A 12,833-nucleotide genomic window follows, 5' to 3' on the forward strand; every position below is an offset into this window, starting at 1 on the left:
GTAACATGCAAATGTCCTTCGTGATTGTTGGCTATTGCGGTTGGTAGTGAACGCCGAAACACTTTTTGTTGCTACTTGTTGTTGCTGTATGTATGTGTATACAACAGTTTGGTTTGCAAGTATGTGGGCATGCATGGCACTATAGCGGTATGTTGCTAAGTATAAGTGTAAGTCTGCAAGTGCGCACTTAATTTTATGCTCGTGTTTGTTTGTGTAAAAACTTTATGCAGGACTTTGTAGTCCTTTAGCTTAGACTCGAACAAGTTGACTCACACTTGGTGTGGCAACAGCTGTCAACTGTTCTAAGCCCTGTTGTTGGTGTTGGTGTTGATGTTGACGTCGTCATCACCGTTGTTGCTGTGGCGCAACACTACCGTTACATATGACAAAAGCGTGTCGGTGGTTTCATATTAAGCGTGCATTGGAAGGGAGCGCATGTAAGGGGTGTCCAGCGCAGACGAGTTGCTAATGCACTTTTAACAGAGCATGGTTTACGAACTCATAAAGAAATATGTTTGTGTGTGCGTATGTGTGTGAGTATATACATATACATATATTTGCATAAATAAATCCGTTTTAAGGCATATTTAGGTGGTAATTGGCTTTATTAAAATGCAACAAGCATTTCATTGAAAAGTTTAAAAACAAATGCTTCTGGGTTGACAAATTAATTTTAAATTGCTTGTAGGAACAGGAAAGTGACTAAAGCAGAATCTTTTCACAGTGACAAAAAAAAAAAATCCAACAATGACGTCATACTTTTCTCTGTTTGGCGCCAATTGGCGATTCCAAGTGCAGCTAGGTCCTTCTCCGCCTGGTCTTTCCAACGGAGTTGAGGTCTTCCTCTGCTTCCCCCGGCGGGTACTGCGTCGAAAATTCTCAAAGCTGGAGTGTTTTCATCCATACGGACAACATGGCCGAGCCCGTCAAAGTAACTACAGTCTTCTTATTCTACGTCGACTCATCAGATGTTGCCATTGTCCATGCCTTTGCACTGCAGGACGAGTAACTTTTAGAATTTGGTCTTTGTTCGTCGAGAGTGGACTTTACTTCTCAATTGCCATTAGTCCGAAGTAGCACCTGTTGGCAAGAGTTAATCTGTGTTGGATTTCGAGCCAAGTTTGGGAGCCAAGTCGCGAATGGAGCGACTGTTTTTTTGATGACAGGTAATACGCCAGCAATTGTATGCTCTTGTAGAAGATTGTACCTTCTCTACACAGATCTGCAGCTCATATTATTTTCTCCAACAGTAGATTGTTGAAGTCGCTCGATTGAGAGTTGGCTTATCTGAAACCTCGTTTCGTATCGAACGGCTCGGAGATCTTTCCCGATCATGACGGAGCTTTCGGTATTGCTCAAGGTATGTTTACATAGCCGTATTAGTTTTGCGGGGAAATAAAATTCAGACATCGCGGCATAAAGGCAGCTCCTTTTCATGCTGTCGAAATCAGCTTTGAAATCGACGGATCTTTTCCAAGATTTGGCGCATGTTGAATATCTGGTCAGTTATTGATTTTCCTGGCCTGCAGCCACACTGTTAAGTTTCATCAATTTGTTGACGGTGGGCTTTAACTTTCCGCACAGTGCGCTCGATAGAAGCTGATATTGTGACTTAGTGTCCTGGTTTGTCGAAGTTATGACTACCGAGATGTTATTAACCCAAACAATCCATGCAACTTTGACTTTCCATTTAAGCGTTTCCAAGTAGGTTTTAACAGATTCGACAAAGTGAGGCCGATCGTTATCAAGCATCAGCATCACTTCTTCTCCTGGCATTAAAGTCATCGGCAACTCAAGTTCCTTCAGTCTACCGTCTTCGAAGGTTTTTGGCCTTCCTTCACGCGAACGGTCGTTAATATTGAAATTGCCATCTTTGAAGCGACGAAACTAATCACAGCACGTTATTTAAAACCTCCGTAACTTTTCGGAGTTCCCGATATGCATCAGCCGCCGATTTCTTTGACAATAAGAAGAAAATCAATACTTTCCGAAAATGAAGATTATTTGGTAAAAAAACCGAATATATTCGCACAACCAAAAGTATAGGACACATAAACAAAGTCACTAATGTGGAAACAAAGTTTCTTTTACAAATGTCTAGGTTAAGTTAATCATGTTTTCAATATATCAAAATCGATAACTACTAACTGCTGGAACCATCTATTGACAAACAGCGGGAACTCAGTTGCGCATCAATATTAGATCTCCTGCGTTCTACTCTAGGCCAGAGGGATCTCGTAGTCTCACAGAAGCTGGTAGTCGACCAACGCCTAGTAAGCTCAAGTGTGGTCCGTTCATAATTCCATACAAGAGCTCAGGATGATGTAACTTAATCCCACTCCGATATAAGCGCTGCAAGGGTGCTTCCTCTTATTAACTTACCGGCTTTGCAGTTACCAGTGTATCCACTAGGCGCACAAACGAGTCTGATAGTTGCTAGATGCTATTTTTAGTGAGGAATGACACTCTTGACACTGACGAACTTTGAGTGCATAGTTAGCGAATTCAGCGCTAGTATTGCCGCTTTGCTGCCTATGTGAATTCATACTTCAATGAAAAAGACTGAACTTCGGAGCAGTACGTCTATTAAGTTTAAAGCGGAGCTCCTTACAGAAAACTCCTCCTCAAACCTTCGACTCATACGTGAAATAGCCTACTACTACACCTACTCTAACGTCCTTTCCACGTCCACATATCCCTCTTCGGTGTGTGAACTGAGAAAATGCCGCCATGTTTAGCCTCTACGTCATAATGGCCTAAGTTTTCAGCAATACAGTTGAAGGAGGATAGAATTTCAGCTTGTCCCTGTTTGAATCTCTTCATGTACCCAGCTTCCAAGAGGCTTAGAGTGACCTTAGCAGCAATGCACCTGCCGACAAATAAGTCACATAAAAGCATTTAAAATTTAAAGAAACTCCTACTTCAAGAAGGGAAACTCGTTCTATGATATGAATTGCATTTGGTAAAAATCCTAGATAATGAACCACTCTTCATGCACTCAATCCATTTGGCTGGAAGTTCACGGCAGTTAGGAAAGTTTTTTGAGATTATTTTACATATGACTCAAGCAGGTCACGACTTCCATACTTAGACCAAGTATCCTCTCGGTAGCCAAAAAACATCCGCTTGAAGACAAAACATCCCTAACCAGTGTGGTGCACTGCGTTTGGGACCCGCCTCGTAAAAATCACCCCCCATGAAAAGAAGAAAACAGCCTCGAGTTAGAGACCCTCCTTGAAAACACTCGTCATATAATGTAATCATATAATTATATACAATAATTGTACGATCTTGCCTTGGTCTGGTAGGATCTCGTTTTCATACATAGGCTTAAAAGTCTAGTCCTCAAACCTTTTCATCTCTTGATGTATGATATATTTTACATATTTAAAGGAACTGGATCACGGGTATATGCCAAGCATATCGATCTTTCTCTCTCTCTCTCTCTCTCGCATAAAATTTATATTTGTCTTTCTTTCTCTCTATCTGATAAGATCCTTATTTTCTCTCTCATTATCTTATAAGATCTTTCCATCTAAAACTCAACCTAGGAGCCGGTTTCTTTCGCTCATTCCATTACAACTAATGGAATTTCTCATTATAACTTACATGGCTCCAGTTTCTTCTTTCTCTGCTTCCCCGGCGGGTACTGCGTCGAATACTCTCAGAACTGGATTGATTTCAGCCATTCGGACGACATGACCTAGCCAGCGTACCCGTCGTATGTCTCGTACAGCTCATCGTTCCTTCGACTACTCATCAGATGTTGTCGACGTCCTTGCCTCTGCACCATATAGCAGTAAGAGGATGAAGTGTAACTTGTAGAAATTGGTGTTTGTTCGTCGAAAGAGGACTTGTAACTATCTAAACAGATTTTAAATTGACTATATACATACATTTTCGTGAGGACATCAACCAGCTGGGCAGTGGCACCTTCCCAATTAAGAGACCGGACATTCCAGGTGCATGCCCTCAATTCGCAGTCCTTATTTCGTTTGCCATGGTCGTCATCAAAAGAGGGGTCTCTCATCCGAGGCTGGTTGCTGCTTTTCATTGGGGGTGTTTTTTTTACTTGGCGGGTCCCAAACCCAGCGCAGAACCCTATGTAAAGCATGTTTCACCTTCTCACTTTAGCTCGCTTTCAAACGGATGTTCTTAGGCTACCCAGAAGATACTTGGACAAAGACCGGAAGTCGTGAGCTGCTTGAGCCGTATGTAAAAGAATCGTTTCTGGCCACTCCCAAGTGAATGGCGATCAGAGAACTTTCCTTACTTGCGTGAACTTTTACACATGACTCCATCATAAGAAGATGTACATACATATAAATTAATTGAGTACCAGCAGATGCGATGAGATAAAAGTTGCCCACTTCCGGTGGACCTAATATTGCGAATATATTAAAATACTCGGAAGATTCAGCAATTACTGACATTACAACAACTCATTTAGAAGCTTATATTAGAGCCCCGCTAGTTTTCCGAAGAAATTTTCTCTGCTTTCAAAGAAACAAATACAATGAAAACATACACATAAGAAATATATATGAGCCTCGCTGACCCAACCCTGATGATGGTAATAATGTCATTTAATCAAGCATTCGGGAATAACCCACTAAAGGAATTCCTATTACGTCGGAACAGAAGCATTTGCATACATACATACAACCGTACATGCATGCACTCACTCTCTTGCTCTGTTACGAAAGTGAAATGAAGCGCACACGAAGCTAACACGCGCCTCCAACAAAAGAAACCGCCAGAGGAAAACAAAGTGAAAATTATTGAAAAGCGAAAACAAGATTTTCTTTCATTCAACGAAAGCGGCAAATGAGCACACGAGCAAAATGTAAAGGAAAAATCAATACGAACAGCTGGCAAATGAGCAGCCAACCAATTGCCTCGCGCTCATTGAGATAAACTTCATGCAAAAACAAAGCAAGCAAAGTATTTGCTTTTATTTTCGCTATGCTTTTGGTTTGTTTTTGTTTTTATTGTCTTTGTTTTTTTCTTGTTACTGCTTTTGTTTTTGTTTTTATTGCCTTTATTTGCAGCGCGCTTTGACATTTGAAAATGCCAGCACAAAATGGAGACCACAAAAACACCACAGCGCATCCTGTTGAGCGGCTCTGACATTAGCAATTGCGGTCGGAACTAAACGCCTTCGCCGCCGCCACCGCCAGAAAGAGTTTAGCGCATAATTGGCGCTCACGAAAAGCGCTCCGAAAAGGAAATGTACGAAAATGATATGGCACACAAAAGTGGCGAACGGCTAACTAAGCGCTCTCGTGTCATGAAAATCTCAGCCGAAGCGACAACGAGCGGCACGACAACGAGTGCTCCACTTAGTTGCCTGTAAATTTTCATATTCAGTTTTTCTTGGCTACTCAGTGGCGACGGTACGGCAACGGGGAAAATCTTATAAACACACACGCGAGTACGGGGGTATACGCGACCAACTGTGGCCCGGTGCGCGACTATTAAACACTAGCAACAACAACTACAACAATAATAACAATATTAAACGCCGAACAACAACAATATTGCCGACGACGAGCCGCTATCATAGCACAACAGCAACAACATACAGTACGGTACACACGAAACGAACGACAAACACACGCACACACACACATACACATACATACATTCAGCTACCTTATACATGTACGTATAGAGCAGCGCGCGCACACAGCCATACGCCGTGTTTTATATATAGAAAATTTACGCACAGCTGAAAAATTTCGTTTTTAGTGAAACGGTGAACGGTGAATTTCGGTGCGGTTTTTCATATGTTCACGTATCGAGGCGAAATTTTCATTGTGAATTTCGCTGTTGGAAAATCGCCTGAGCGCTTATAATTCTTAAAATTGTGCAATAGCAGACGAAAAGTCGCAAAAGTCGGAAAAGTGGCAAAGTGTATATAGAAATATAGAAAGTAAATATCTATTGCTTGCATATATGCGCATATAGCGATTTGGCAAAGTGCGTTGTGTTGAAAAATCTGGGTATGTCAAAGTTTAAATGTAGCTGCTGTGCCTGCGCCCGTTCCTGCTCCCGCTGCTGTTGTTGCTGCTGTCATAACGCATGTTGTTGCTGCTGCTGCTGTAATCCATCGTCGTTCGTCTCGTCAACACTTCATTTTTCGGGACTCCACCCAGTTTCGTGGTCAACGAAAACGCATACAAAATAGGAAAATCAAGCAGACACTGGCGTAGAAGCAGAATAAGTAGAAGAAGCAGCAGAAACAGAAACAGAATCAGCATCAGCATCAGGAGAACTTAAGAAAGCATAAGCAAACACATTGCGTCTGGCTAAAAGGGCTAATGAGGCCATAAATACACACATACATACACATATATATGTGCCCACATACATATGTATAGTTTGCTATAAGCCCAAAACGTCGCTGTGTCGTTCGTGTTTTAGTGCGCGTGTGAGTGTGTATGCTTTGAGCAGTTAATGAGCTTAGTGTTGAAGAAAATCTTAAAGAAGCCAGTAAATATTTGCTACGATCAAACTCCTTCGTTTGATTGCCAGAAAAAAAAGTGTACTTACATACTTACACACATACAACAAATTATAAAAATATATATAAGTATCTATATATACAAAGCAACGGCGTACATAAGTGTAACATATACAAAATATATATAAATATATATATATATATAAATAAATAGAGTGTCGTGTCGTTTGAACTTGTGTAGCCGCGCCGTTCGCGACGCCCCGCAGCGCTCGCAATAGCAGGGAAAATGCTAGAAAAATGCCCAAGATGCTTACATGCGACAAGTTGATGACACATTTTACTGTCATTGTGACCGCATTCCTGCTACTCCATTGCATTGGTTTTTCACCGTTTATGCCGCAAACGTTGCGCGCCGTTGAGGCCACTCCCGAGGATGAAGCGTAAGTTCGTAGTACAGCAAATAAAATAAAATTACAAAAATAATAATAAAAGTTTAGTCAAAACAATAGCAAAAACAAAAACACAAAAAACAAGCGCGTTTCTGCAGCCTTAGCTGCTTTGACATTACAAAATTTTACACACACATATACATACATACATGTTCAATGTGTAGCAAAATTCTTGCGTTACAAAGAATAAATAAATAGCATGACTTGTGCACACTGCGGCGTCTTCAGATCGCCCTGTTGGCAATATTTATTGCTTATCACCCCCGATTATTGTAAAACTTTTGCTGAAGTGTCTATAGCAAGCAGTTTAGTGAAACGTGTATAACTATTAAGCATTTATAGTCATATACATACATACATACGTATCTAGGCATAGTGCTTTCAAAAATAACGTTTTCGCTTTTCAAAGTGTGGAAAAATTTGCAAAAAATGTTGTAATTATAGAAGATGCACTGGTTTTGTTATAGCTGACGTTTATTTAATACTTCCTCCTATCTACCGCGTGGTCTTATATAGTCTGAAAACTTTGATGGCAACTTGCAAATAATTTTCTGCATATTCCACCAGCAGCGACGTCCAGGTTGCGCCGAATAAAATCTATTGTTGAAGTTACATGTTTTCTAGATGTTTTCTGTTTTATTAAATACCAATCATTGTTACTGAATTGGCGTCTGGTGACTGTGATAGCCAATCTAAAAATGTAGTTTTCTTGTTTTCATTGAGTATAGTGTCTGTTCCTACTACAATGAGCATAAATAGTTAGACTATATTCATCATTTTAAAGCATTTATTTCATTCTTCAAAATCTATGTCGCCTCTTCAAAGTTATCCCCCTGCCACTATGCACTTCTGCCAATGTTTTTTCCTGTCACCGAAACAGTTGTTAAAATCAATTTCCGGTATAACCTTCAATGCGGGTAGCGATTCGCGTTGAATGCCTTTAGTTGAAACAAAACGTTTTCTCCAGAGCGGTTGTTTGAGTTTGCTGAATCACATGGAGCTAAATCAGGTGAATACGGTGGTTGCGGCAAGTTATGGACTGAAAAAGTGCCGAAAAACTCATGAAGAATCGATATAGTATGTGACGGTGCATCATAGTCGTGCAAAACCAAGAGTTGTCCTGGCAGAATACAGGCCTCTTTTTACGAAAAACCTCACGTAAAAGAGTTACGTAAATAGTATTCCTTGTTGACAGTTTGGCCAAGCGGAAGGAATTCGAAGTCCACCACACCTCGTATGCGAAAAAAATGTCAACATAACATTTTATCGAGTCCCATTTGCATATGTCTGATATATCATTTTACAAATGACTTTTGCAGTTTTGCAAAGAAATCTTTTCGTGTTTTTATTCCGCGAATTAATATTTTTCTTCTTTATTGGCGTAGACACCGCTTACGCGGTTATAGCCAAGTTCCTTTTCGCTGCTTGGAGAATTGGAGATTCCAAGCGAAGCCAAGTCCTTCTACAACACGACATGACCTAATCAGCGGAGCCGCTGTCTTTTAATTCGCAGAACTATGTCAATGTCGTCGTATGTTTCACATAGCTTCCATCGACTGCGGTATTCGCCGTTGCCAATACGCAATAAAACTATTAATCTTTCGCATAGGACCTTTCTCTAGAAAACTCGTAACGTCGACTCATCAGATGTTGCCATCGTCCACGCCTCTGCACGATATAGCAGGACGGGAATAATAAATGACTTATTGAGTTTGGTCTTTGTTCGTCAAGAGAGGACTTTACTTCTCAATTGCCTACTCAATTCGAAGTAGCAACTGCTGGCAAAAGTTATGCTGGGTTGGATTTCGGGGCTGGCATTTTTGTTGCTGTTAATACTTGTTCCAAGGTTGATGAAATTACCTACGACTTCGAAATTATGACTGTCGACATTGACGTGGAAGCCTAGTCGCGAGTGCGACGACTGTTTGTTAGATGACAGGAGATATTTCGTCTTGTGCTCCTTCACCAACAGACCCATTTTTTTCACTTCTTTGGTCAACCTGGAGAAACCAACACTTATGGCGCGGCTTTTGAGGACATTATATCGTAGTCATCTTCGTCGGCCATCAGTTGTACACTTTTGTAGAAGATTGTTCTTTCTCTATTCAGATCTGCAGCTCGTATTATTTTCTTCAGCAATAGATTGAAGAATTCACACGATAGAGAGCCTCTTTGCCTGCATTGTTTTGTATCGAACGCCTCTGAGAGATCCTTCCCGACGCTGACGGAGCTTCTGCTCTTGCCCAACGTCTGTTTACATATCCGTCTTAGTTTTGCAAGGATACCAACTCCAAACGTAGGGGCTAAATCAGCTTCTTTTTGTGTTGTCTTTCCAGGCCTGAAGCCACAGCTCAATCAGTTTAATGACGGTGGGCTTTAATCTTTCACACAATACGCCCCCTTATATGCGAAGTTGAGTAGTCTTATCCCATGTTAGTTGGCGCAAATTGTGGAGTCTCGCTTTTTGTGGATTGAGCAGAGCACACTACAAAGATGCTGATACATGCTTCTTAACAGTTCTTCGCCGCCGTTTTTGAATAGCTCAGTCGGTAATCGATCGGCCCTTGTTACTTTGTTGTTCTTCAGACGGGTAATTGCTATTCAGACCTCTTCATGATCGGGCAATGAAGCATCTACTCCATCGTCATCTGTTGGGGAATCGAGTTCACCATCTTCTGGTGTTATGCTTTCACTGTCATTCAGCAGACTTAAGAAGTGTTCCCTCCATAATTTCAGTATGCTCTGGGCATGAGTCACTAGAACACCTTTGGGGTGGTGAGGAGACCATGCTTTACACAAACATGATGAAGCATTGTACCAATCAACGGAAAAAATTGAACTTAATGTTATTTATACTATTGAGATACGTTGGTTCTTATCGCAGTGGGTTATTCCGTTGCCGGTTTTTTAGTCCTTTTGATTGGTAGATAGTAGATATCTATTTGGTCTGTTTATTATTTGAGGGTGCATTTTTATTGTTCCAGCGTTTGTCCAATGCATTTCGCGATAATGCATGTTATCTGTTCTTATCTGCTGCTGATAAATTCGTTTTGATGCATATTAGTTTGTTTACGGCTAATAATATATACATACTACTGAATTGAAAGGGGAATTTTTAATTTATACTTCGCGTGTTTTCGGTAATTTTTTTTTCTCTAAGTTGGTAGTACTGTTAGTGACATCTATGCTAAAAGTGCATTCTGCGATTTTTACCATATCTGAATTTATTGAACAAAGAAGTGCGGTAATGCATCATCTCATACTGCTTTGGTTATTTGTGATCATTTCGCCACATTTTCAACTAATATCGTGCCGCAACCGCCGCATTCCCCTGATCCACCTGCGTGTAACTTCTGGCTATTCAGCAAATTCACATGACCACTCCGAGGACACCGTTTTGACTTAATTGAGGATAAAAAAGCTGAACCGAAGAAGGCTCTGATGGCCATCACGACGAGGATTTTTCAAAGTGCTATGATGACTGGAATATCGTTGGCATAAGTATATTGCAATGGAAGGGATTACTTTGAAGGAGATGAAGCGGACAAAATTCACCTTTCAATTTGATCAGTATGTACTATTTCATGCCAGGCCTTTACATATTGACGCCCGTGAACAGTTCATACAGCTTTTTGTACCGTCTGGTGCGATATTAGTGCTTCCCACTGCATACAGGTTCATTCACTTTTAGCAGAACGTCGATCACGCCAAAAGCCACCTCAGCGAATATTCTAATCGTATACACTACCAGATCCTCATTTTATAAGATTGGTGTAATTATAATCTTATATGAGATTTCATGTTAGATTTCGTCATTTCCTAGTTATCCGAGTTGGATAAAACTATTGGCCTTATCGATTTGTGCAGGTAAAGTCAAAAGCCAATTCGACTTAACTTCTCTTTATTCTGTAATAACATAAGACGCTCGTTGATGAAATCTAGCGAAGGCAGAACTCCGCACATCAAAAAATACCTAAGTGATTAATTCTTGTATCTTGACTTATTTTACCCGGCACAGGATATATCTATTAAGTTTGCCACGAAGTTTGCAACGTCGAGAAGAAGACGTCTATTGGGTGTTAGATATACTTTTGTAGCGCTCTTATTGGAAAACCCGTTATACACTATACAAGTATATATGTTAAATTATCAGCGCGAGGATCTGACTCGATTTAGCCACGTCCGTCTGTATATGTCCTGTCTCTTAATTTTTAAGAAATCAAACCGGAAATTTTTCATACGCCCTTATTTCCCCCAAGCCCATTTGCGGGAAAAACTTTTGTTAGAAACATTTTTTATTTGAAAGACATCTTCAAGAAATTTGGCGCTTATTATCCAAGCCAATGCCATAATCTCCGAGCAAATTCTTTAGTTGGCACCTCTATAACATCTATATCTATTATATATTACATATAACTACCTTACAATCTGATAGATCAAAATGAAGTTCTTACATGGAAAGCTTTTTGATGGGTAATATTTGATGCAATCGCAGCTAATGTGTTTTATGGTTTTCTCTACACGACGTCATATTTGAAACCTTCTTTAATAGATATGAAACAGTTTTGACACCTACCTACCATATTTTAGAGAATATGATTTTATACCTTATCTACAAGTATTTGACTATAATCAACCTTTGAACATCATATGTAGTTCACCTACAACCTAATGAGGGGAACTAATTACCGATATCGTCACTAATGTCAGAAAAACGTGTTTAAATTTCGCAGGGAGGCATGGACATCTCTCTTTAAGTGTCCTATATTAGGCAATGGTATAAAGTAGTTGAAAATAGTATTCAAAATTCGAACTTATGGTTATGACAAAACTTATAGGGCATAAAAACCGTATATGAATGTCGGATCGAAAGTGTCTGGAATTTGAGTAAGTATATCTCCCATTTTTGATAAAACTTAATTTCTTACATTGATACCGGTAGTATTATCAAATAATTTGAGGAGATGTTTATGAAACTATATTGGAGAGATATACTTTAGAAAGTCTGCAATCCTTATATTAATTTATTCCAAACTAATTGGGGACTCCAAGCGTAGGCAGATCCTTCTTCACTTGGTCTTTCCAACGGAGTGCATGTCTTTCTCTTCCTCTGCTTCAGAGCTGGAGCGGTCGGAAGACAAGACCTAGCCAGCGTAGTCGCTGCCTCTTAATCGCTGAACTATGTATGTCAATGTCGTCGTATATCTCATATAGCTAATCGTTCCATACACTACGGTATTCGCCGTTGCCAATACTCAAAGGACCATAAATCTTCCGCAAAAACTTTCTCTCAAAAACTCGTAACGCCGACTCATAAGATGTTGTCATCGTCCAGGCCTCTGGGCCATATAGCAGGACGAGAATGATGAGTGACTTTGTTCGTCAAGAGAGAGGCTTTACTTCTCAATTGCCTACTCAGTCTGAAGTAGCACATGTTGGCAAGAGTTATTCTGCGTTGGATTTCGAGGCTGATGTTACTGATGGGGTTAACGCTGGTTCCAAGATAAGCGAAATTATCTACGACTTCGAAGTCGCGAGTGCGACGGCTGTTTGTTTGATGACAAGAGATATTTCGTCCTGCCCTTAACCAGTGTAAGGAAAGCAGAAATAATGTGTACATTATACAAGTATACCGCATCTATTTCTGAAAGCATGTTTTAAGCCATTGTGTGAACCCTCAGCATGAGAGTACTCAAGAAGAAGCACCTTTATGGTTTATGATTGTGAAAGAATGAATGTAATACTTGTGAAAATATTTTAATGTCGAGGAAGAAGAAGATATAAATCAAATTTGCAGTTCAGCGGCATGGAAAACGACCGCTGGTGGAGATGGAGAGAGCGAATAGGTGCGGCTAACTGCCATTGACCTACTTTCAAAAGCTGGTCTTTGTTAAAAAAGGATATTCACAATTTCGAAT

The 12,833-nt window shown here is 40.3% G+C and overlaps 1 protein-coding gene across 1 annotated transcript in view; it reads left to right on the forward strand.

Moving 5' to 3' along the window:
• Window positions 1-5,389: 5,389 nt before the first annotated feature.
• The window catches only part of LOC126752050 (voltage-dependent calcium channel subunit alpha-2/delta-3), a 44,944-nt gene continuing 37,500 nt past the window's right edge, over window positions 5,390-12,833 (forward strand). Inside the window, exon 1 of the mRNA XM_050462589.1 lies at window positions 5,390-6,906. Within this exon, the coding sequence (XP_050318546.1) occupies window positions 6,764-6,906 (143 nt within the window). The 5' untranslated portion in view covers window positions 5,390-6,763. The remainder of the gene's footprint in view (window positions 6,907-12,833) is intronic.

The sequence above is a fragment of the Bactrocera neohumeralis genome, chromosome 3 (genome assembly GCF_024586455.1).
Source record: "Bactrocera neohumeralis isolate Rockhampton chromosome 3, APGP_CSIRO_Bneo_wtdbg2-racon-allhic-juicebox.fasta_v2, whole genome shotgun sequence".
Classification (NCBI taxonomy): Eukaryota; Metazoa; Arthropoda; class Insecta; order Diptera; family Tephritidae; genus Bactrocera; species Bactrocera neohumeralis.